Source organism: Gambusia affinis, linkage group LG14 (genome assembly GCF_019740435.1).
Source record: "Gambusia affinis linkage group LG14, SWU_Gaff_1.0, whole genome shotgun sequence".
NCBI classification, from domain to species: domain Eukaryota; kingdom Metazoa; phylum Chordata; class Actinopteri; order Cyprinodontiformes; family Poeciliidae; genus Gambusia; species Gambusia affinis.
The window spans coordinates 14,825,723-14,849,947 of record NC_057881.1 but is presented as its reverse complement, the minus strand read 5'-3'; the positions used below and the strand labels follow the sequence as shown (position 1 = coordinate 14,849,947).

Below are 24,225 nucleotides of genomic sequence, written 5' to 3'. Positions count from 1 at the left end.
TTTAAACTCTAAATCATTCCGAATTGTGGAAATAAACCGAGTTTAATTCAGATAGCGCCTCATAACTTGTCTAACTTTTAAAGAAGAAAAGCTTATTAAATTACATTTATAGTTTTCTGTTCTGAGATCTGATCTCCGGGCCTGAATTGAACACAAAATACAATGAGCTTTATAAATGCTATGCTCACAAAATGCCTGTTTTCAAGCCAAGCTTTGTTAAACATGAACTTCCCACCAAGAAGAACCTGCAGATAAGGGAACATAGACATTTTGTCCCTTAAAACCAGATATTAAGTACAACGTTTTGCAGGGACAAAATTTTAAATTTTGTGCTAGTCAAGAGTTTAACTCCTTTTAAAATAGTGGACAGTGGCACAGTTTTATAATGTTAATAAATACTATTACAGCTAAATACAGTGGACCACCACCTACTAATCTATTTGCAGATTTTTCTGTGGAATGCAACTCCAAATTACTTTTAATTAAATTACAAAATTTGCCTACTGGCTGATTTCTTGTAGCTCATTTCTAAAATATTTTGTAGCCTATAATGCTACTTAGTACACTATAGGCTGGTATTTATAAAGCAGTCAATCCAGGGGAGGCATTCATCGTACCTCCAAGAGCAGGTCAGTTATGCCAAGATGGTTTTTACTGTGTATTAATACATATTAAGGTAAATTTGGGTCTCAAGTGTACACAGGTTTTAGCTACTGAGATTACGCTGCATAGAACATATGGATATATTTAAAGTCTTTTAATAATTGCAATTAAAAATATTCAATTTAAGACTGTGAATCCAGCAGACTCTTTGAAAAGACTTGAAAATTACTTCTACCTCCAATCAGACTGAGCTGAAAAATGGGCAAAGCTTTTAGTCCCAGAGATAAAGAGGTAAGACTTTGAGCTGTAACAGCAGAAAAATACTTTTATAAAGTATTGATTCAGGGACGCTGAATACATATATGCATATTACATTGTTCAGAACGCCAACAATCTTACAGAAATGTAAACCAGAATTTAAATTCAAATAATATTTATTGAAGCAAATCATTTGGAACTTAAGGGAGGAAAAGCATCAATTTGGCAAGACATGCTGTGCAACTGTGCAGCAGAACTGATGCACTTTACATAAAAGGCACTTTAAATTTGATTAATCAATTAAACGTGCTATTAAATAGGCCTAAAAAAACAATTTACGCGCAGACACTAAACTGCCAGTAGAAAGGCACTGGATGAGGCAAACATCTGCCTCATTTGATCACTGATTAAAGCAACAGAATTTGATTCATCCCCCCCCCCCACAAGAAAAAAAAAATAAAGATAGTCTCAGGAAAAAAACATAATACAAATAAAATTCAATACAAATACCTCATATTTATCTCCATGTGTTCAGTATGGCAATATCTTACAACCATTTATGATTAGTTAAGTTATCGGTTGTTTACCAGTTATTTGTTCCACAAAGAAAAGGAATTCATATAGAAAGATGGGATAAAAAAAAAATGGCAGAGATGGGCCTTAAATTACAGCACTAATTTGACTTCATGATGGAATGGAAACACACATCTCTGGCATAAAATTACTTCAAAGTCAATATTTCATGTCTCTTTGGTGGGCACACAGCAACCGTGAATCGAGGATGTTATGTTACGTGCAAACCTGTTCTATTAGTTTAGTCATACAGTGAATGAAATGAGGCATGAAATTTTGACTGACAACAAAATAAAAATAAGAAGTGATTCGTTTATGCAGATGATCAGGAGGGAGACGAGTTTCACGCCTCGCAATACTTTTACATGAACCACTATGAGTTGCTTTAAGAAGGCTTTGGCAAACTGGGATACAAGCAACCACAGTCACACTTCCCATCTCCACACAGGGCCTCGGAAAGTTTGAAAGGATGTGATTTTAAAAAACGGCATGGTGCCTGCAAAGAGTGGCTTAGAAAAACAAACTGATACTGGAAGAATGTAATACAATAGGAAATGACCAGATGTTGATCAAGGCCAATAAGGTAATATGGTGGTAGTGAAGCAGAGAGGGGATGTGATCATTCGGACCAATCGTCGTCGTCAAACTCTGAGGAGTCATCCTCGCTGTCGCTGCACTCCACGGCGATACGGCGCGACAAGATGGCGGCCACATCGTTGCCAGTGTGGTCACTCTTCTCCTGCTCCCGCTGAGCCTCCACCTTACGCAGGTTAAAACCTAGAAAAAGAAGTTAGTCGATGTTTAGTTTGTCTGTGATGGGCTGCAAGGAGCCCCCACAGAACCAGGAAGATAAAACCAATCTGGTCTGCTGAAAAACTGCATGTGCAACACAAATCAGCAAATGAGAGCATTTTGGCAGATTTGTGTTGCTATGCAACCCTAAAGAAAACAATATTCCAGTGACTTCCTCCTGGAGTCTGGCTGTTGTAAGCTCAGAGAAGTTACAAAAAGCCCAGACATACACTGCCTAAGAAACAAAGCTTGCTTAGCTGCTTGCCTAAAATTGATTGTGTATAAAATTAATCTGACTTCAGGACTTGTCAACAAATTACAACAAATTCTGAAGAAATGCAAAAAGCACATCGGAACAATAACTTTACAATAAATTATGGTTGCCTGATGGTTGGGGATTGTTTTCAGGCTGCAGAAAAACTTTTCATTTCCACTTAAGTTTAATTTCTCACTACAGTAAGAAAACTTAATGTTTACGCATTTATCTTGTTTCTAAGGTTCAGGACCTGAGTGAAGTTGCCACCCCAACTACTTTAAGTTAAACAAAATTGGTGTCAAACGTTGGTGCAGCAAAAATAATAAGAATTGTTTGTTCCGCTGTCATTTTTAAAGGTATAAATAAATGTTGCCAGAGGTCATCAAAGGTCAACCAGCTGGCCAACATTTACAAACTCAAATGAAATAATGTATCAATTTTTAAGATTAGATAAAAAGGGGGACAGAGATCAACCTGTTCCCTGATTAAGATCAAACAAAACTGATATGAATTAATTTTGCTGTTTGTGCAGATAAAAAACTGGAGCACAGTTTATTGACCCAAATTTGTTTGATTTTCTAAGTGTTTGGTTGACCTTTGATGACCGCTCGAAACATTTATTAATATCTTTAAAATGACAGCAGCACAAGCAAAACTTTTCATGCACAAACTTTTGACACCAACTTCGTTTAATTAGAAGAAGCAACTTCACTCCCCCACCAACTGCTGGTTTTTACAAATAAAGAGTTTGAGTTAAATGTCGGCCTTTTAGCTGTACATGACGTCACTTAACGCTGGTTACACCAAAACTTTAAAATGACTAATTCAATAAAAATGATTGCTCACTGCTCCCAGTGAGTCGGAACCTGTTGGAAGCAGACTCATGTTTCCGTTGACGTGTTTCTGCTACGTCTCACCTTGTCGGATGGCCTGCAGCAGGTCACTGCGACCATCGCTGGCAGGAGCTGGCTGAGGCTTTGGAGCAGAGCTGGAGGCCAAACCACCGGCCGAGGGAGGTGGAGGAGGAGGAGCACTGTAGTTAGAGGGTGGAGGAGGAGGCCCGGGGGGTGGAGGAGGCGGCGGCGGGGGTGGCGGTCCTCCACCTGTAGGGATTGGCGGTGGGGGAGGAGCCATGGCCATATCGGGCGGTGGAGGCGGAGCAGGTGGCGATGGAAAGGAGGGTGGAGGTGGAGAGGGAGGGCCATTAAAGCCAGCTGGAGGAGGAGGAGGTGGAGAAAAACCAGAGGGTGGGGGCGGGGGAGGAGGTGCTGGGGGTGGTGAAAGGTTTGGGCGGGAGTTCGGTGGGGGAGACATAGAAGGAGGCGCCGGAGGAGGATGGGTTGGACTCAGCATGCTGTTTCTCTGCTGAGCTGCTGTTCCATCATTATACCTGCAGAGAAGAAGTCGCTATTAGACATTAACAGGCCTTAATGGAGACTTCACTTCCCTCCATTAACATTTTATATCTGTGCTGAGGTTCACCACGGCTGCTTATGTTCAAGTTAACAAAAAGATGAGCACAAGGCCACAGCAAACGTGGCTCCGCTTTCACCACGTGCTGCCAAGGGCGACCATGTGCTGACAACATGTGTGGGCAGAGTGCATGAGGCTACGAGTACGTACGCCACGTCTGGGGGTGGAGGAGGCAGGATTTCGTCAGGCCCAGGCGGAGGCAGAGGCGAGCCAGGCTCGAAGTGGTAAGAGTCCGTGCTTTGTTCAAGGAAATCTGAGTTGAAGCCCTCCCCGGATCCGATGCTGCCGTCCCGTCCATCTGAGGAATTTCTGAACACAAATAAAACAACGTCGCTATCAGGGTCAAATCAAGCACATCAGCTGCACCGACCGAGCGGAGGAAAAGATCAGAGAAACAGAAAAAATTAACAACTTCTGCTCATTAGAGGTGAATTTAAAGGAGCAGGTAAAAAGAATCCCCTGAACATTTAAGGAACACAAAGTCTAACCTGGAAATATGGAAATTTTATGTAATTTTTATTATTTTTTTTCTTAATTTAATCCCAAATTAATAGGAAACTCTTCAATCAAATCTTGTTTCACATGGCATGAATAATGCTCACTCTCATCACCTATAAGATGTTTTTGGCTATCGTACACACACACAATAAACTGGGCAAAATACTCCTATATAATTTGCTTTTGAATGTCTATGTTATATCCTAGAAAGTTAAATATCTGGTTGGAATTCTGAAAGACAGCGATGACAACAAAATGTAATGTAATACAATCGCTATTAACATCAAATCAAGCAATGGAAAAAAAAACCTGACACATATAGTAAGACTGCAGAAAACACAAAGAATAGAAAAATTGAAGAAATGGACAAGACCCAGGCGGAAAACTGGTGACGCAGAGTACTGAAAAAATTAAATTGTAGAAAATTCAATGAAGAGCATCTCATATAATATTCATTGTTTAAAAAGGTGTAAACTAAAATGAAAACAAATAAAAGTAAAAAAATAAAAGACCTGCAGAGTTTTACAAAAGCCTGATGATGAAACACTGAAAACAGTCAGAAAAGCAACCGGAGAATATTGATGATTTCCTTCATTTTCCTCCTGTAGTCTACAGATTGCTGCGCAGAAATACAAATATTGTTCTTCAAAAGGTTTTTTTTTTATATATATATCTGTTGTCATTAGAACTGCATTTCCATTCTTACTTAGCGGCGCATTTTATTTTACAGTCTAATATATTTTACATTAATACAATCATTTTTACATCCGACGGAAAAGACAAACAATCAAAAGTAAAAACAAAATGGCGGAGGCACATTTTTCTGTTGTTTACTGGAGAGATTTTTGTGACCATCAGCTCTACATCCTTCCCCCTGAGAACATTCCCAGACAGCACATACCGCCCCATCAGTGTGTACAGATCCGCCGATAAGCAGAGGGAAGGGGGATGAATCACATGAGCAGCTAATGTGAATTTTGCTTTGAAAGCCAAATAGATTCAGAAAGTCAATATTTTCACTCCTTAAATTACTTTCATAAGTGATACATTGCTGTATCCCTGCCCTCACCATCTAAAATCAGCAAAAATCTGTATGGAAAGAAACGCCTCTAGTGGTTTATAACTACAGCTCACTTCTGCTGTATTGATCAAGTGACATGTCTGGATCAATATGTCTTGTTTAATTTTGAATGTCGTCAACTTTAGGGAATTTCTTTGTGCATCTGAGCAGTTCTTTGTATCTTGCGTCCGGTCTACCTCAGTCACAGTCTCGCCTCTTTTTCAGTCTGTAACAGTGTTTCTTTGAGGATTTCCCCTCTATTTAGCTCCATCTATCTCCCTGTCCCTGCTGAGGGATCCCCAGAGCATGATGCTGCCGTCAACATGTCACTGCACGCATGATAGCAGGTAGGAGAACCTTTGCAACATTCTGTAGTCCAAAAGTCCAAAACAAATTACCAAAACTACAACAGTTGTTGGTGAAGGAGTGAAATGACCAGCGTCCACTGCCATTTATTCTCTGTTGGGTAATGAAGGCTTTAGTTGCTTCTCCCAATAATAAAACAGGTTAGAGAAAATGTGATGCATTTAAGCTCTTTAAATGTATAACAGCCATTAAAAAAAACAAAAAAAACACACAGATTTCATCTTCAAAAAATTGGTTTAACTTTTTTCTTCCTTGAAAAGCTGACAAAAATCAATTGGATACCAGCTGGAAACCATGGCAACTTAGCCTGTCCACTTTAGGTAACCACCAAAAAAAGCAGTATCTGCTTGTTACAGTTTCTATTAAAAAAGCCTAAAAAGCAGACAGAAACTTAAATCATTTGTTCCAATTACTCCTCTTTCTATTTATAGCAATTCAGTGTACACCGAGTTCTAAAAACAGCATCAAACTCCCTGAAAAAGGAAATTAAATTCGTAATCAGCTGAAAGTTCATGACTGAAACAGCCCATTATGCTCCAGCCTGCCGGGTTCATGAACACACAGTACAAACTTCAAAAAGCTGCCCAGGTGAGTCCTCCTTTACTCACATTTCATTCTTTGGTACGACAAACTCCTGTCCCATCTTCAGCCGCTCCCATTCGTCCTTCCTGGTCTTGATCTTTCGAGGATGAAGTGTCCTCGGGTTCACGTTGTCTTTCTTCTCTCTCTGCTCAGAAAACACAGAGTTAAATAAAATGGTGGATGTTGTAATATGCTACTCCAGCTTTGGGATTCATGTTCTTAGGTTGGTGTGTCTCACTCTGTGTTTGCGCTTCTCCTTCATGATGTCCTTGGTGTCCTGCAACATCTTCTCCTTCCACAGGTCAAAGAAGTATGACGGGTCCGTGTAAAACTTCAGAGCCTCTTTACCATCCTCCCTGCAAACAATATTAATAGGCATTATTAGCAACAGTCACACTTTGTTGTGAGCTGTGAGATTATAATCTTCTTAAAGAGTAGGAGTATATATAAGCCATTTGACTTCTGTTATAAGATTTCTTCACTTATCTTTCTGCATGTTTAAACTAATGGTGTCTAATCTAAGTTGACACATTCTTGCACTGCTGACTTCTTGTTATACAAGTTTTTTTTTCATGCTTTGTGGAGTAAATGAACTTCATTAAATTAAGCTGTCGAAAATTACAGCTCTTCTCCTAGTGTAAGTAATGCCCCAGAAACATTGAAAACCATAAGTTTTAGCTGCTAAAACATGTCCATAATTTAAGTTTTGATGCATGTTTGGGAGGCGTTCTTCACATCTGCATGTGCTGCTCCTGCCTACTCCATCCTACCTGTACTGGCTGAGCTGGTTGAGGGGTGGAGGAGGATTACAGGTGGTGTAAGTATCCTGTACAGGGACAGGCAGAGATGGCCTGGTGAACAGCTGCTGATCCTGGGTCAGGCTGCTGCGGAAGGCTTTCCTGGTAGTGATGGCCTGCAGAGAGACTAGAACAAACAAACGAGAAGTTGCATAAACAACTAAGATCGTCTTGCTCAAGAGAGAAGGAACTTGGAGATAGTTTCTGGAGGATTTTCTAGGAGGAAGAATTTACCCTCTTCTTCTTTGGGGTCCAGTTGGGTGACTTTAACCTGTAGGCGATCAACTCTTTCGCCCAGCGTGTTGACTCTGGTAGCAAAGGCTCCAGCCTGGATAAAAAGCTCCCCAAACACGTCCTCTGCATATTTACCTAAATAACAAAGAAAAAAAAAACGCCAAAACTTTCTTTAGCCTGTTAAATGTTATCCAAGCTATACGAGTGCATTCAACCGACAGGTATGAGCAACAATAAACTAAACCTGGCTGGTACTCACTGAGGCTGCCGAGCTGCCGGATGATGTTGGCCAGGCTGATGTTGGTCACACATTCCAGTTCGCTGCGGATGTTTGAAGGGATGGTCTGACGGCTCACGTGCCGCGGCTCTATATTCCGCGTCACCAAAGGCATGATGGGAGGCGGCAGGCAGGGTGGCCCAACCCTGACACAAAGGAAGAGAGAGGACCGTTTACTGATCTGTGGAGCTGGGTAAGATGTTGTCCAAATTCAGAAATACCTCCTTATCGATATGTATAACTACTGATAATACAGTTCTAAAGGTATTCATATCTATCAAACTTTTTCACATTCGCTTTACAACCACAAACATAATTTATAATTTATGTCGCAAACATTAATTGTGAAGTCATAATTTGTAGAATAACTTCATAATTAGTAAACTATTGTATGACAAGTTTTCTTTCAACACTTTTTTCTGACGAGCTTTCCTGTCCATGTTGAAAGAACTCAACACCACAGCATGATGCTGGCACCACCATGTTCCACTGTGGGGTGAGTGTTATTGTGATGAAGTTCACGACACGCAGCGCTCACATGACAGCCTCCCAGGTTTCAAATTGCCACATTGTGCTTTCTGGGTTTGATGTGACAAAGTGCAACAAAATGTGCAAAGGTACAAGGGTTCCGAATATTTTCACAAGGCAATGTACATTAATATATTTTACACATTTATCGTATCTGTAATACAGCTGACATTCAATTTATTTAAAAAATCTTTGTAACATTTAAATGAGGAACTGAAAAAGAAGAAGAAAGAAGAGCAAAATGTAAGGATGTTTTTCTTTGGTGTTGGAGCCTTAAAAGGGCATAGTACATGCATTTGAAATTGGCTGCTATTTCACAAATTTTAAAATAAAACACTAATTTGCCAAAAGTCTTGTATATGACCATCAGCAAATTAATATTTCATGTTTGACCAAACGCTTAATGCTAAGCTATGAATAATTGAAGCTTTTAAAAAGGCATGTTAACTATCAATTTTATTACAAGCAGTCTGTCTGGGTTTTTTTAGCTTACATTGAAAAATTGCCACACAAGAATTTCCAGTCCATAATTTTGACTTTTTAATGACTTGAAGACTAAATACATTTCTTGCCAGCTACTAAAGCGTTTTTGCACGTCTAAATAAGTCAAGAGGCTCATGACTAAGCAAGCACTGCACACACACATATAAATAACACAGAACCAGACAGAACTAAAGCAGAAGCAAAACTGCTGCTCAGCTCAGATCAGCATCTACTATGCAGCAGCTGAGTGAACCAAACTGAAAGGTTAAAATAGAGAAGAGATTGCTGAGGATAGCTAGTTCCCTTCGATTATGTCTGCAGCTGTGTAAATATATTAAGTGATATGGAGCTGACCTGTGTACCTAATATCAGCTGCAGACAGTAACATAAGAGAATATGGTTGACAGCTCGGTGACTTCAGTGCCTCGCTGTTAGGCCCATTTTGGTTGCCTAATTACAAGTTTGTCCAGTTAAATGATGTACTCAACTGAAGAGATGATTCATAGCGTAAGCATCACGAAGAGAGCCGTTTGTGTTGCACTTTTCCCTCCACTTGGTAAACTTGTTGCTATGCTCCAAAACCCCAAAATGAAGCACTGACACTGATGGAAAAACTTGAAAAACATAAAAGACATGTCCTGTGCTCGGCAATGACAGAGAGCCAGACTGTGGTCTTAATAACTGAGTTTTGCTTCATTGCTTAACGTGAACATAGCTTCAGTACGGTCTAATACTACACTTTTATAAATCAAATTGGTAACAAAAACAGCGAACGCTTTCACGCCCAAACATCAGCTAAAACAGGCTAAATGTAAGTTGGGATCTCGGCCTTGTCCGAGCAGGAAGTAAACTTGTAAGCGCTTCTTATCTCGAAGAAGCCCTCAAACAAGGGTGCTTTTTGTACCCGTCACCATATATAAACAACACTGAATCAATTTTACTCCCTTACCGTTAAAACGTGCACCTGTAGGTTCACTCTGTTTTATCTGTTGGTTGTTAGGTCGGACGATTTTCTCAAGAAATGTTGAGAGATACAGCACAGCGAGTCGAGCCTGAACAGCTCGCGCAAGTCCCGGAATTGGTAACTTCTGATTGGTTGACGGACTGGATTTCTCGAAGGTGATTGGCTATAGAGGATGTCTTGCGCTTTGAGCTGAAGAACAGGATGTGGAAATTTCAACGTAAAGAGCGCAACTCCACCCAAGCTAGTGGCAAACATCTGTCCGCAATTTTCGTAAGGGAGGGCAGAGGCAACGCCGCATTCCAGAGTGCGCTCCCAGCGAGCTGGAACGCGTCCGAGGAGTGACTGGCACTGGAGCTTTCTGCATAGGGAAACACTTAAAAGTTCATGGTGGTAAAGTGCATCCTTCCTCTCAGCGGCGGTATTTTAAACGGGAAGTGCTGAGCCTTTCACGGAAAGAACTAATCTGAAAATTAAATTAAGAATGGAACGGCCTAAAATCTGATACGGTGGAAGAGCACACAGTTAGGATAGCTATATATTTGTCTTGCTAATAATAAGCTTAATAGTTAGTTTTATTCACTCATTTTACTCTGACAGCTCTAAGTAAAATGCAGTGCAATCAAGTGCTGCCAGAAATCAGCTAATTAATAGCCCACATGCGTGTATTTTGGTCTCAGTACAGCTTTCCTGTAAAGGCCTGAGAGGTTTGTTAAACAATTAGAACAAACCCTGAACTCACCATCACCACTGTGAAACATGGTGGTGGCAGTATTATGCTACCCTGATACTTTTCTTCAGCAGGGAAAGGGAACCTGAACAGTTTCTTTGAATACAAATATGCCTCTTTCTAGATTAGAATTTACTTGAAAGGAAAAGATTAATTTCGCCTATGGATTTCATCTTTGCTTTTGCTGGCTACCACATAAATTTCTGGTGAATTATATTGAATTTTTGCCATTGTAAAGAGAAAGAGAAAAAAGGAAACATTAAAATAGCTCTGTAAGGCACTGTGTGGTGAAACCAATTTGAAACAGGCTAATTCTCAGAAGATATAGTTTTTTCTCATTAAGATTATCTTTACTGAAGGAGAGAAAAATATTTTAATGTCTGTACTGAGATTTCCAACACATTTTTAATATTTGCACTTTTTAAAAGGGATTGATGTACAGAAAAATAAAGCTTTATTAAATATTTTCTTTGGGATAATGTTGGTTAAAACAATATTCCACAAGAGGTTGTGATTAATTGCTCAAACAAATGAGCTTTTTCCAGATAATTATTAACTGAGCATTTAAACAAAGGGCAGTCATTTCAGTTTATGTAAATAGCTCAAACTCAAAACAAAAGTAATCTCAGGATGCCAAGCAAGAAAGACATTTCTGTTCTGTATTTTATTACAAGCATTGCAGAAAATATATTCTTTGAATCGCATTATTTTGACCTGAACAAAGAACATCAGCCGCTGTTCCTTTTCCCGCCATAAAGAGTCATTTTTGTCAGCGTTGCATATGAACACGTCTCTTTCCCTTGTAAAATGTAAATCCATTAACTTCCACTAGAGGGCGGTTTTGGATGAAGAAATTTGTGGTAAAAAAAAAGGCTAATCTTTTCCACAAAATTGCATTATTTTCAGGCTAAACATTCTTAGTCTTGTTTGTTTCCCAGCATAAGAGCATTTGTTGCGTGTCAGTGTCGTGTGTTGACCCAGCTGAGGGTGTAGGAGCTGTGAGCACTTTCTACAGTGTGTTTCAGGACACTGTGATCCTCTCCTGAGGAACTGTGAACCAGGTGGAGTCCAGCGGCTTCGAGCCCCCGCAGCACACTGAACCAGTAGCGGAGCACCTCCTCGTCGCTGCCCCCCACCTCAAAGCCCGCCCAGTGCAGGTGCACGGTGGCGACCAGATGATGAATGTTCTGCAGAGTGCCGGCCTCGATCCAGTTCTGAAAAAGCCGCCACTCAGCACTTAACAGGTCAGCATACAAAAAATGAACCTGAAAAGGGGAGGAAAATATTAGCATTTTTTAATGTAGCTACACTACAATTATTAAAGACTTTTTAAGCATCTACTGAAATAAAGAAACCTTTCAACATTCTAATTCATCAAACATAACTGCATCAGTGATCACACAAAAGAAAACAAATGTCCACCTAGCTCAGTGTAAGTTCACAAAGTTTATTGAAATACTCTTAAGCTTAAAGACTGGTGTGATGTCAAAGATTTTCCAGTGTTTGTGGTGTTGAACAAGATCTCATGAATCTGGCAGTATGGTTACTTATTACAGACAAGGTGGTTCTTCAGGCTATCGCCTTCGTTATGCACTGAAGTGGTTCACAACGGAGTGGTGAGCACCTGGGATGAGACTCGGCTCCTCTACACATCAGCCTGTATTAGTGTTTTACCAACATAGAAGTCCAACTCAGACTGCAGGTATGTAACTCCCTCTTGTGGCCGCCGGATGTAACTGGGGCCCCCTGTGTGATTCACTCACTTAAACCGTTGCCATGGCAGTCAGAGATGGCGCAGAGCCCTGTTACCATGGCAACAGCCACGTAAAAGTGCTTTCCGGGTAAGCTGGGGTAAAAGAGACTCTGAGGTGGGTTTGTTTGGCCAAAGTTTTTGTTGTTTGTGCTCGTGTCTCTTACGGTGTGATGCCCCAGCGCCGCCATGGTGTCGGCCAGCGTGTGAGAAACCCCGCCCGGCCTGCCACTCGCCCTGTGCCTGCGCCTCTTCGGAGCTCGCCACTCCAGCCACAATTTGTGCTGGCTGACGACGCCCCTGTTGCCATGGTTACTGGCCAAACTGTTGCCAAGGTGACCAACAGATGCACTGGAGGTGCGGGGATCAAAACTGTGGGCTTCGCATCCGAGTCTGGAGACGGTGCTCAGGAAGTCTGCATCTCCTCCATCCATGCTGGCGAGACAAAAGGAAAAGCAGACAATAAGGCAGGAGGCTTGCAGAAGTGCTTTGAAAGATTTCTGCATGCGGGATTAAATATGCAACACATTGTTCAGTGCTGCCATGGCAGTGTTACGAATGCCTGATTTTGGGGGGGTCCAGACACCTGAAGGAGTAGGCAACGCAGAGTCTATCTGCAGCTGGAAGCAGCCAGTCCTCGGCACACAGCAGCCAGCGAGCTGAAGCCACGGGGGGCGCCACTGCCTGGGCCTTCCCTGGGGGTAAAACCCTGGAGCAGTTCAACTGGGGACAGGCGAGGAGAAGAAAAAGCACACGACATGGCGCTCTGACAAAAGTCTGTCTTACGGCTAGCATTACAATGAGAGGAAGTTAAAGAGGAGAAGAAATGGCCTGACGAGGAGCCTTGTGAAAATTGTCAGTTTTCTCCATTTTTAGAACTTCTCTTAATTTTAGACACTTTAAACTTGGGCTGGACAACTAAAAAGCTTAAACAGCACTTGCATGCAGCGACGTGAGGTGTAGCAGTAGAGCAGCGTGTGCTGTATGCAGAGGCTACAGTTTTCCACACAGCCATCCTGGATTCAATGCCGCATGCATTCCCCATTTTTTCTTTCTTCCCCGTCTTGAAGCTGTCAATAAGAGTCACGGGTGCCAAAAAACAAACACACCAGCACTGTATCCCGGTTTAAGTCTCTTAATAACTTTCCGTTCCCAGTTTTCTAGCACTTGGTGTTGTGTAACTGAAATTCTTTTTGGGAATTTCCAGTCTGAAACATCTTTTCTGGCTCCGGAATCGGCAGAATTTCGCTGCCAGCATATTGACAGCACCTGACTGATCGTATTACTGCTGTGTCAACCCCCCACGCATGTCTGCAGTCAGAGATGTGCAATGTAGCTTATGAAAGCAGAGGGTTTTCTTCTTTCATTATTGATTAGTGTTCAATTTTGGCAAGATCTATCTCCTACATAAATTTGCAGCCTCTTCTATGCTCAAATGTTCCGGGGTACCGCCAAGAAATGATGCATATGTGAGTCTGACAGGTGGTTCAGGTGGACAAGTTGATTGCGAAACCTAGTTTTTTTTCTCAACTTTGTTGAGTTTTTTGTTTGTTGTTGTTGTTTTTTTTTTTTGCTGCTGACACTAATTTGTTTTTACAATTTACTTAAAAAATTCAGATGCCTTTCAAAAGTATTCACACCCTTTTAACTTTTCCACATTTTGTTGTGTTATAATTTGAATATGTTTACATTGGATTTTACCGCGCAGACTAACAAATAAATGCAAATTTGTGAAACGTAAAATAGTTACGTGGTTTTTCGATTGTTTTTTTTGTTTTGTTTTTTATTACAAATAAACATCTGAAAAGTGTGATGTGCTTTTGTTTTCAACCTGCTTTACTCTGATACCCTTAAATCTAATCCTTGAAAAGTCAAAATCCAGGCCTAAATTTGTGACAGGACATTAAAACTGTTGTTCACAGACATGCTCCATCTAAACTGTACAAAGTTTGAGCTATGATACAAAGAAGATTGAGCAAAACGTTTTTCAAAGCTCGTGATGTAGCACCCTATAAGTCTTACATGCATAACTGCAGCAAAAGTGCAGCTCTACAAAATATTAACTCAGTTCTTTCTCATTAGTGCCTTGTTATGGCTGAAGAGTTTGTAGAAAACTAGAGAAATGTCTGCAATACCGTTGTAAAATTTGCATTATTCAGCCCAATGCATTAAACTTTAAATCTAGTTTTGCACAAACATTAAATAATAAATTTAGGAATGCACTAGGAAATTTGACGAGATAACTTTTTGCAGGCTGAGACAGTCCACTGTTGGTACGAAATCTTAAAATGGCTGCGCTTGTTGAGACTCAGGTGTTTCCGTCAAGCCTACCTGTGGCCTTGTGATGTACGTGATGATGCGACCGAGTTCTGCTGAGAAGGACGGCTTGTTCCCTGCCCATGGCTGCATCTCCATCACTCTGGGTCCCACCTGGGAGCAAATGTAAAAAAAAAAACAACTATATGTCGATATACTGCGGTGAAGGAAATAATAGATGATTCTTGGGAATTAGGAAGGCAGCTGAATAATGCACAGGGATGACAGTAAGAGAAGGTGCAAGAGCTGAGGAGGCAGGTCACAGGCGCTGACCCCAGGGCCCGTTGGTAATTGCTTGAAGCTCCTCAACAGACAAACAGACATGCACACATGCACACAAATACCCCTCTCTACTCCTAACGCCATGGCAACCTCTGCAGAGCAGGAGGGGTGCACCAGAATGAGTCAGAGAGTTTAGCCTTGGGCAGATAAAGAGAGGGAGAGTGAGAAAAAAAGGAAAGCAGAGGGGAGCCGGAGAGGAGCGAGGAGAAGGAAGGGTTGGGGTAAAGAAGTAAGGGATGGATGTGTGCTCAGAAACACAGACAGAGGTTGAGGATGGAGGCACAATCTGTCCATCCTCGGGGCACAGACAGAAAAGACAGACCAGCTGTCATCCGGCTCTGATCTGGGGTCAGTACAGGGCTCGCCCCTTGCCCCCCCCCACCTGTTCTGACATGCAGGTAATGATCCACAGAGCTGCACACAAGCTGACCTAACCCATGCTGGATGAGGACGCCTCATCAGCTGTGGTTTATTTTGCATTCCTTGGCGTAGACAGCACAGTTTAAATTACCTTCATCTACTTGGGGGGATTGGATTAAGTACTGGTCTCCCACTCACTCTGTGACTGGTTTTCCTTAACGTGGCAAACTGAGAACTGGGAAGATGTTTTCCAATACTTTCAGGAGTAATCTGAATGTCTTCATGCTTATTTTGGCTCTCATAAGGTACTTTATTCTGATGTTATATTACTTAATAACTCAATACTTAATCACTCAATTAATTTGCAGTCTCTTTCTTGGCATGTTTTTTCATTGTTTAGTGCAGAGGTCAGCAATGTTTATGATCCATGACTTAGTTCTGCCTTTATTCTTACAAAATTAAATCTATCTATAGCCACTAAACCCTACTGCGGTTTACAAAAAAAAAAAGAGATGGCTTTTAAAGTTTTACTAGTACTTCTATAAATAAATACAGTCACTTTGTTTAAGGTTAAAGAGATATACATTTATATTTTTTTCCTTTTCTTCTTTTCTACTTTTTTACTTAAATCAAGAAAACCAACAGACATTTTCAAAAGGAGAACAAATTATTTCCCTTAACTGAATGTGATATGTTTGTGGAAAATGAAGAAGAAATAAACAAAAATCACAGAAAATCTATGAACGCTTTAAATGCTTGAATATTAGCATGGTTCTAATGCAGGAATTCTATGCAGGTGTTGTGTTACAACATGTAGAAAACACATAGAAAATGTTAATTACTAAAATGTGGTAACATTATTTATTTTTTTGTCATTGGTTTCTTTCAAAAGTTTGTTTTGCCAAATGTCACAGAGCCACTGAAGGGGCCTCAGGGGCCCTGGAGCCACAAGTTGCACACCTTAAACTTAATGATTTAAACACTGTTTAAATCTTTCTTCTCGTCTAATTGTGGCACATTTTTTATTCCTTTTCTCACCTGGAAATCCAACCCTTTCTCTAGAAAGCACTAAATGTTCTTGAGGGTTTAAGCACTCCAATGTCCTCTGGGACAGATTTACTAGTTTCTAGTCTATGTGCTGCCCACCTGCTGTGCCTGGCTGAATTGTTCTGCTAAAACTACTCATTATTTAAAACACTTATGCTGCAACTTTTCACTAAATTAGGCACTAAACCATTTTCACTGACATAGAAATACAAGTTAAGCATAGATGAGATTTTCTTTGTGATTTATATGTATGTTGTTGCTGTTATGCCACCTTCTTTTCTAGTATCTTTATTTTCTGTCTCTGTTGTTTAACATGAGTGTTGCTTTAATGCACCAGTTACCAATAAACAACAATAAATCCTGATTCTGGTAATGAGGAGACCTGTGACCCCAATAGTGTTCAACCACCACGAAGTCAATTGGTTGCATCAACAACTTATTTATCATTTTTATTTATTTATGTGCACTTTTTATTTGTATACGTTACAACATTTGCACCAAAAAATATACTCATATTATTATATTTTGTTTATTACTCTGGTTCCTGAAGTGAATGTCAGGATAGCACACTTGCAGGTGGACAATAATTTGCCCACAATACAACAGGCTTATTAACGCAACAGTTTAAGCTCTTTATTCTTGGCTGTATTTTATTTTTATTTTTTTCATAAAATATACATTTATTTCTTATGTTGTTCATGTCCATTTTAGCTTTGATGTTATTTAATTACGTGATACGATTTCGCACATTAAACTGTCACTGGAAAATAAAAATTTTTTTTTGTGAAACTGTAACCTTATGAACTCATCTTTTCTGTGAAATATACGAGTAATAAGCAGACGTGAACTTAACTTAGAAACTTCTCTACAACCTGTTTTTATACCAACCTGGCGCTCGTGCATCTCGTTTTCCTCCTCATACGCTCGCGCCCCATCCTTCACCTCCTCCTCCGTCCCCGCTCTCCCGGAGCTGGCTCCCCGAGCCTTGCCTGTTGACCTCCTCTTCGGCTCAATGCTGATAACGGCGAAGGCGACAGCTCCGTCCTTCTCCTCCACCCACAAACGCGCCACGACGAGGAGCTGCAGGGCGAGGAGAACCGGTGGGATCAGCAGCAGCAGCAGCAGGACGAGGCCCGCTCTCGACCGGGGCAAAGCACCCATCTCCCGCACGCCTCCTCCGTGGCTGCGACGCTGAACATCTCCCAGTAATCCAACTTTTTTCCCCCCCATCTTCCCCCGTTTTTCCCCAGGGCAGATAAGAGAGGAAAGTTCCGGCTGGGTCCTCCTTCGTCCCCTCCCTTCGTCCCCGGCCTTCTCCTCCTCCTCCTCCTCCTTGTAACCTTCAGGGGAAACTTGTGATGACAAGGCGCATTCTTCAGTCAGCAGTGGTCCCCTTAAAAAGCTACTTTATTTATCTAACAACTGTCAACAAGTACCAAATGTAGGCAAAGAAAAATAGTTTTCTGTCAGGTGATGAGAAAAGAAAAAACACACATACTTACACAGGATTCACATTTAAAAGATAAAGATTAATTTTGTTGAAAAGCGTATCTCAGACAGAACTGCCATAGCGTAGCTACAGTAAAGTCCACTGACTGTAGTCGCTTATATTCTATTTTCTCAATATTAATATTTGAATGACTATATTTTCTTGCTGGCTTTCTTAAGATCTTTTAAAGTTTTTCTTTATTTATGGATGAAAGTATTTTATTTTTACAAATAGCTTCACATTGGCCCATTTTTCATTCAACCACATAAGCTCGGGCTGATTTTTAATTTGCATTTGCTGCTATAAATGCTTTGGTGCTGTCGTTTTCTTTCTTTTCATATTTATAACCTATGCCATAAATATTTCAGTTTATGTTTGAATGATGATGCCTCTCAGTTACTGTGTCCCATCTTTATTATATCACTAAGAAATTCATTTAGGAAGTAGCCTAACTGAAGAAAAATATCCATCTTCCTCATTTTATAAGCAAAGATGCCCCATTTTATTCTGAACAAGAATAAGATGGGGCACATTTTACTCATAGAGCATCCGTAATGGAAATATCTAAATGGCTACGCCGCTGTTGAGTTTGCCAGGTTCTTTGTAATCTTCGCAGTGAACTTTGAGCAGAGTTTCAGCCATTGCTGCTTTGTGATTCTTTGTGTTGAGAAATGATGAGCCAGAAGGACGAAGAGCTTTGGTCAAGAAACTGCCTCATCTTTTAGGTTTCAGCAATCTAGATGATTGTAGAAACTCCAAATTTTTGGGGGCTATTTTCAGTTCTGTGGCATTCTCTGTTTATCTGGATTTTATAAAAGAAACCTCCTTAAAATGTTAAAGTATTTTTTTAATCAAGATATCTAATGCTTACCAATCATTGTAACACTCAAGTTAGATATTTGTATCTTAGTTTGATTTTTTTTTTTGGACTAAAACACCAAATATTCATCCAACTGCTTCTTTGTCCCCAAGTGTCTCACCAGTTGAGTCTTGTTTATTGTGGTTTTAATTTAAGCACTTAAAACTGTTTTTTTTGTTCTAGTTAGTCTGAAGGACGGCGCCACGTAGGAATATTGGGTTCTTGCCAGCTTTGAAAACCTTTTTTCTTTTTAACCTTTCTCATAAACATTTGTTATCCTGTTGCAAATGCTGTCGTGTGCAACGTTTATTGGTTGTGAAATTTGTCAAGAGAGATGCATTCATTTTTGCGCAGCATCAGCTAATTTAAAATTGCTGCCATTAGCCCTGTGTACTCTCTTTGTCTCATAAAAGGTACCCCTGGTTCAGTGTTTCCATATTTGGCAGCAGATGGCTGCACCCACTGACGTTAGTTGTGCTGGAGGTTTCTTCCTGTTAAAAAGGATTGTTTCATTTCCACTATGACCACTTGCTTGCTCAGGATTAAAGAACCCTGCAAAGGCAACGTCTCACATAGTTGGCAACTTTTTACCAATTTTGTTTAAATGGTCATCTGAATGTGACTGCATATGACTGCTTGTATTCAGGTCTGAATTTACACCGAATTGATTCCTTATAGCTGGACATGAATTAGATCTACTTGTGTTTTCCACTGCCTTCGGATAATATTCACTGAAAATTGGCATTAGAAAGTTTCAGTAAATTAGAAAGTGCGTTCTGAAATAACAACCTTTAATCAGGTATTAAACCTACTTTGCAACATCAAGCCCACATTTCTGTTTAAAGAATATTTTTTGTTGGTTTGGTGTAAAGCAATCTTAGTGCTGTATTTTAATTAGCTGTTAGCAGAAAATCATAATAATTAACAGAAATAATGGCTTTAAAACGTCTATCGATGTGTAATTAATCTCTACGCTTAGTAAATTGAGTTACTGTTATAAATTTCTATAATTTGTGGAATACAACAGTATGTAAACCAACTGAACTACCGAATACCAATGGAGAGAGTAAAGTGCCCTCAAATGTAAAAATGTTATATTGAAGCCAAATATTGTACAAAGAGCGCCATGTGGATTAGCTTCAGGGTACAGATGGATTACAGTTAGCAGCGACTTTACCAGCTATTTAAATGCAGATAAAATGTCAATGTTTTATACAAACATAGAAGAACATAAAAGTGAGAAAGAAAGAGCAGATGCCCCGCCCCCCTCCTCCCAGCCGTTCTGTCTGTCATGTCGCGTTGTTGACAGAACGTGTCCCCCCTCTGCCATACAGTGGAATGTCACAGCAAACACGTTTCCTCCGGCCATGTCTGAGTCTATTTAATCAGCCTGTTGACAAACTGTACACAATCTGCGGCCCGTAAACTTCCCCCATCTGCTTTCACTCGCTGTCACTCTGCGCGTCCGTCTGGCACACGCGTACACACAAGCTGTGGATTTACAATATTTCTGTCCATCAGCAAGTTACCTTCTAAACATGCTTCCCCCCACCCCTTTTTTTTTCTTTTCTTTTTTTGATTGACCCTTTTTACAGTTTCTTCTTTAAGTCTTACAGCAGGGATATTTATATATTTTTTTATATATTTTTAAACCCATTTAAACCCTCTTCTGCATTTTTTAGTTTTTTTTGTCTCCGTCTGGTTCCTTTCCAGCTACCAGCACATCCCGCATTACTCTCCTCATCACTCATTCCTCTCCTCCCCTCTTTTTTTTTACTCCCCGTCGAATCGTGTCCTTGTTTGAACTCCTTCCCTCACAGTTGCAGGCAAAGCCCGGCGCTTACAAAGGCTCTCAAATCACACGCAAAACACCTCCTCTTATCTGCTGAAGAAACTGCACGAGACAGACAAGTTTACCAATGGCAAGAACGTAATGTGTATTTAAATATTTTGCACCTCAGATACATACATGATATGTAACAGACAGATATACAATTCTTTTTTTTTTTTGCAGCACAAAAACCACCAAACAACACAAGACCACGAAAAAAAGAAGGGAGAGAGTGAAAGAAAGAAAGAAATGAGGCCCCACCAAGATTTTGTCATCTCTGGAGCCTCAATCCTTTAGACCCCACAGGCACACACACACACACACACACACGCATACACGCACCCACACACACGCATTCAGGAAAAAAATCAAACAAACTCACAAATACATGCATCACTGCAGTCACGCAAATCCATCCCCTGTCTGGAGTCCACACACACACACACACGCACAAAAAAAAAAACAAGTCTCTTTGGGGCCATTGTGTAATTTCAGTGTCTCTTTCCCTTGTAGTTAAAACAGCAAAACACAGGATGTTGAGTCTCCAAGCTGCAGTCCTCCTCCTACTTCTCTTCTCCCCTCCCTATCAGAGCAGAGAAATCACGGTAAGACGCAGACGAGAGGAAAGTTGATAATGGCTCCCCCACCCCCATTCTGCCACCATCCTCCCCGCGGTCTTGGAGCTGAAGTCGTATGTACAGATGCTGGTATTTGAAGAGCAGAAACTGATTTAGTCTGCTTTTTCTCTTATGGGACACAAACATCAAGAAGAAGTGCACAGAGCGGGACGTTTGGCTAGGCTCATGGTATTTAAAAAAAAAAAAAAAAAGAAGAAGAAGGAAAAAGTCGATTTTTGGGCTCAGATGCGGCTCAGGTTGCGGCACAAGACAGTTGAGTGGTTTGAGTGCAGAACATTGCAGCTGGCTTTAGCGGTAAATGGAGAAGTTTTGGAGACAGGAGCAGAAAGAGCGAAACGGAGAGAAAGAAAGAGAGAGAGAGAGAGAGAAAGCAGAGTGATCCTAATTTGTCTATACTGCAGAACAGAAATGGAAAAGGAGTCGGCGAGATACTGCATGTGTCACAGAAGGACCCAAAGGGATGGGGATATAGTTTCATCTCTGTCCACCGCCGTCTGGACTTTGTCTGTCAGATTCCTCTTGGCCGTTCCCTCTCGGTCCAGGACAGAGTGCTCACGTATGATCATGGTTAGGTAGTGATCTAATCTGCACATGCGTTTCTGTGTGTGGGTGTGTGTGTGTGTGGGTTTTTTTTTTTCCTCATTTGCCTGTGTGCGTGTCTGTCTGAGAGAGTGCCGCGAGTGTGCGCGTGTTTTCGTATACGTGCATGCTTGAGTTTCATGGGTTGATCTTGATTGTCAGTGCTGGAGAATTAAAGCTTTACTGTCCAAGGCTGGCAGCTAAATTCTCACCCTTCAGTTCAGTCTCTCACAAAGAAGTTCCCTTTAAAAAATATGTTTGCAAATCTGTAAAAGCTTGACTCGAACCTGAGAAGAAGCACAGAAAGAGGGAGAAAAAAAAATGTAAAGATATAAACATATTTTGAAATTGGAAATCACATTGTAGAACTTTTGTAAAATCATTTTTGAAAAAGGTATTCGGAGACTTGCCATATTTTTAGCAAATTTTAAAGATATTTAGGATTATGATTAGCACAAAGTACCTTATAAAAGTAGTGAACATCTTTCTATTTTGACACTTTACAACCAGAAGCTACAGTATATTTCACTAACACTATCAAATAAATATAGTTGGAAGAAAATGAATTGCTTTCACAAAGAACATTTTGAATAACATTGTTCGATTTGATGTAGTAAAGAGAAAAATCTCTTTCCAAACAGCACTCTCTGAAGTCTAGAATTAGCAGATCTATTGTGGTGAAGCTTGGCAAAAAGCTATCCCAAAGCCATCTATAACTGTTTTCTGACGTTTGTTTGTTTTCAACAACTTAAACGCTGCTCAGCTGGGCAGCGATACGCTAATTGATTCGGCCACTGCAGAGTCTTCTACTTCACATTAAATTTTGGGTTGTTATTAAGTTGTAACCACAATCAATATCCGTCCACCTTTGCCGCATTTGGCTGAATCGGAGCTGACAGTGGATCCCTATGCATTCCACACTTGTATTTTCAGGCAGCGTAGACTATAGGAGAGGGACTTCAGAAGTGTCTAACCTCTTTTTTTTTCAGAGATAAAACAAGCAAAATGGAATGATCCATAAGCAATCACATCATGTCAGAAAAACTCTACACCTGGCACAATAAAGAGCAAGCAATACAGTTGGATAAATGTTCCTTAGCAACTGGGAGATTTCAATAAATCCAGGCATAATTCTGAGTGAGTATTTTACATCGTCTGTTTCCTGACATAGAACCAGTTTTTTAAGTGTTGAATTGATACATTTTTTTACTTATTAATTCAAAAATATGCTTTGATATATGGATCATTGCACTGTAATAAGATCAAAATACCAATGCACCTCTGCACTGAAACATACCCACAGCATGATGCTGACACAACCATGCCCGACAGCTGCTTCAGTGTTCTTAGGTTTTTACATATTCCTTTACACTTACTTCTTGTCATTGTGGCCAAATAGCTCAACCTTTGTCTTGTCTGAACATGAAGCGTTTCTCCAGAAGACATTTGTCTTTTACCTGTGGACGGCTGCAAATTTCATTCCAGCTTGAGTGAGTCACTAATTTGTTGCAGGCCTCGCTGCATTGTTGTTCCTGTGTTTTATAACCAATTTTCTTCCATCATGGGTTTACAGGTTTATTCATTTAATTTACACTTGAACACAATTAATTGCCTGAACAGGACAGCAATCCCAAATACATATCAGAACTGTTTGGGAGCGGATTAAGACTGACATTAGCCTTTTGAAGGGACTTACAAAAGAACAACTTCAACCCTAAACTGTACTTAAAAGCCAGATCTGTGCTAGGAAACCAGATAAATGAAATATGCATCTGGTCAAAATTCAACGTACTGTTGAATGTTTAGCCAAATATTGGTGGGGGCGCAAGTATATATTAGATGTTGCATGTTTAATTTTGACATTTTAGATCATCTATAAGACATTTTTCATTTGGTATTGTCTTTGCATGTTGTAATTCGTTCCACTCTGGATAAACAATGGCTGAATAAATGATTAGTGACGTTATTGGCCATGATCAATATTTCCAAACTTTGAAACAATAATGTTTAAAGTGAAGGAAAAAAAAAAGTAACAAGTGCCATAAATCCCCCAACTTTATACATAAGGCCTGATATTTTATTGAATGATGAAAAAAACATTTTTGGAAGCAGCACCCACAGAAGCTGGAAGAGGCATCGCTGTCACTTTAGTTGATTTATAAGGAATTTTCTGACTGTAGCTCCACATCTGGTCCTTCTTCTGCTCACAAGTCACACTGTATTCTTCTAAGGCTGGAGTTGCCGGCGTTTTGTTTCCAAGTGGACATATTGACTTGGTTAAAGGCATTAAAGGGCCAGACACTGGAACAAATTTACTTTCCCAGGAACGAGGATGTATGTTGCTTTAAATGTATTTTTCTCTTTCTGGTCGGTTTTGTAAAAAAGGTAGAATCCTTCTAGAAAAATGTTCTGTTCAACAGATGGATATTCTTTGGGCATAGATGTCAACCAATTTTTGAGTCAACTGCTTATAAAGTCAAAATGCTCTTTTTTCTTTTTTTCAGAAATTTAACTTTGCTATTGATCTCCTTAAAATTAATTACTGAGATATTGCCTCTTGAGCTGTAGTTCTTGTTCTGACAGTCATTTTCCAGGCAGTGTCT

The 24,225-nt window shown here is 40.3% G+C and overlaps 3 protein-coding genes across 4 annotated transcripts in view; all 3 read right to left on the bottom strand.

The window, feature by feature from the left end:
• Positions 1 to 1,019: 1,019 nt before the first annotated feature.
• Positions 1,020 to 10,089, bottom strand: wasf2 (WASP family member 2). Its single transcript, XM_044138670.1, has 9 exons — positions 9,730 to 10,089; positions 7,752 to 7,915; positions 7,493 to 7,627; positions 7,232 to 7,385; positions 6,700 to 6,817; positions 6,488 to 6,606; positions 4,106 to 4,264; positions 3,400 to 3,872; positions 1,020 to 2,211 (listed from the first exon to the last, which is right to left on the bottom strand). The coding sequence occupies exons 2-9, from the start codon at positions 7,882 to 7,884 to the stop codon at positions 2,054 to 2,056; spliced, it is 1,449 nt and encodes a 482-aa protein (XP_043994605.1). The 5' UTR covers positions 7,885 to 7,915; positions 9,730 to 10,089; the 3' UTR covers positions 1,020 to 2,053.
• Positions 10,090 to 10,772: 683 nt separating this feature from the next.
• LOC122843685 (methyltransferase-like protein 24) lies at positions 10,773 to 17,495 on the bottom strand. Its single transcript, XM_044138669.1, has 5 exons — positions 17,115 to 17,495; positions 14,553 to 14,651; positions 12,808 to 12,944; positions 12,389 to 12,656; positions 10,773 to 11,736 (listed from the first exon to the last, which is right to left on the bottom strand). Exons 1-5 carry the CDS (start codon positions 17,454 to 17,456, stop codon positions 11,431 to 11,433), a joined length of 1,152 nt encoding a protein of 383 aa, XP_043994604.1. The 5' UTR covers positions 17,457 to 17,495; the 3' UTR covers positions 10,773 to 11,430.
• A 105-nt stretch (positions 17,496 to 17,600) lies between these two features.
• Positions 17,601 to 24,225, bottom strand: part of ahdc1 (AT hook, DNA binding motif, containing 1) — a 28,694-nt gene continuing 22,069 nt past the window's right edge. For both annotated transcript variants that reach the window (XM_044138666.1, XM_044138668.1), the window contains exon 7: positions 17,601 to 21,909. The gene's annotated coding sequence lies outside the window, so the exon portion shown is untranslated. The remainder of the gene's footprint in view (positions 21,910 to 24,225) is intronic.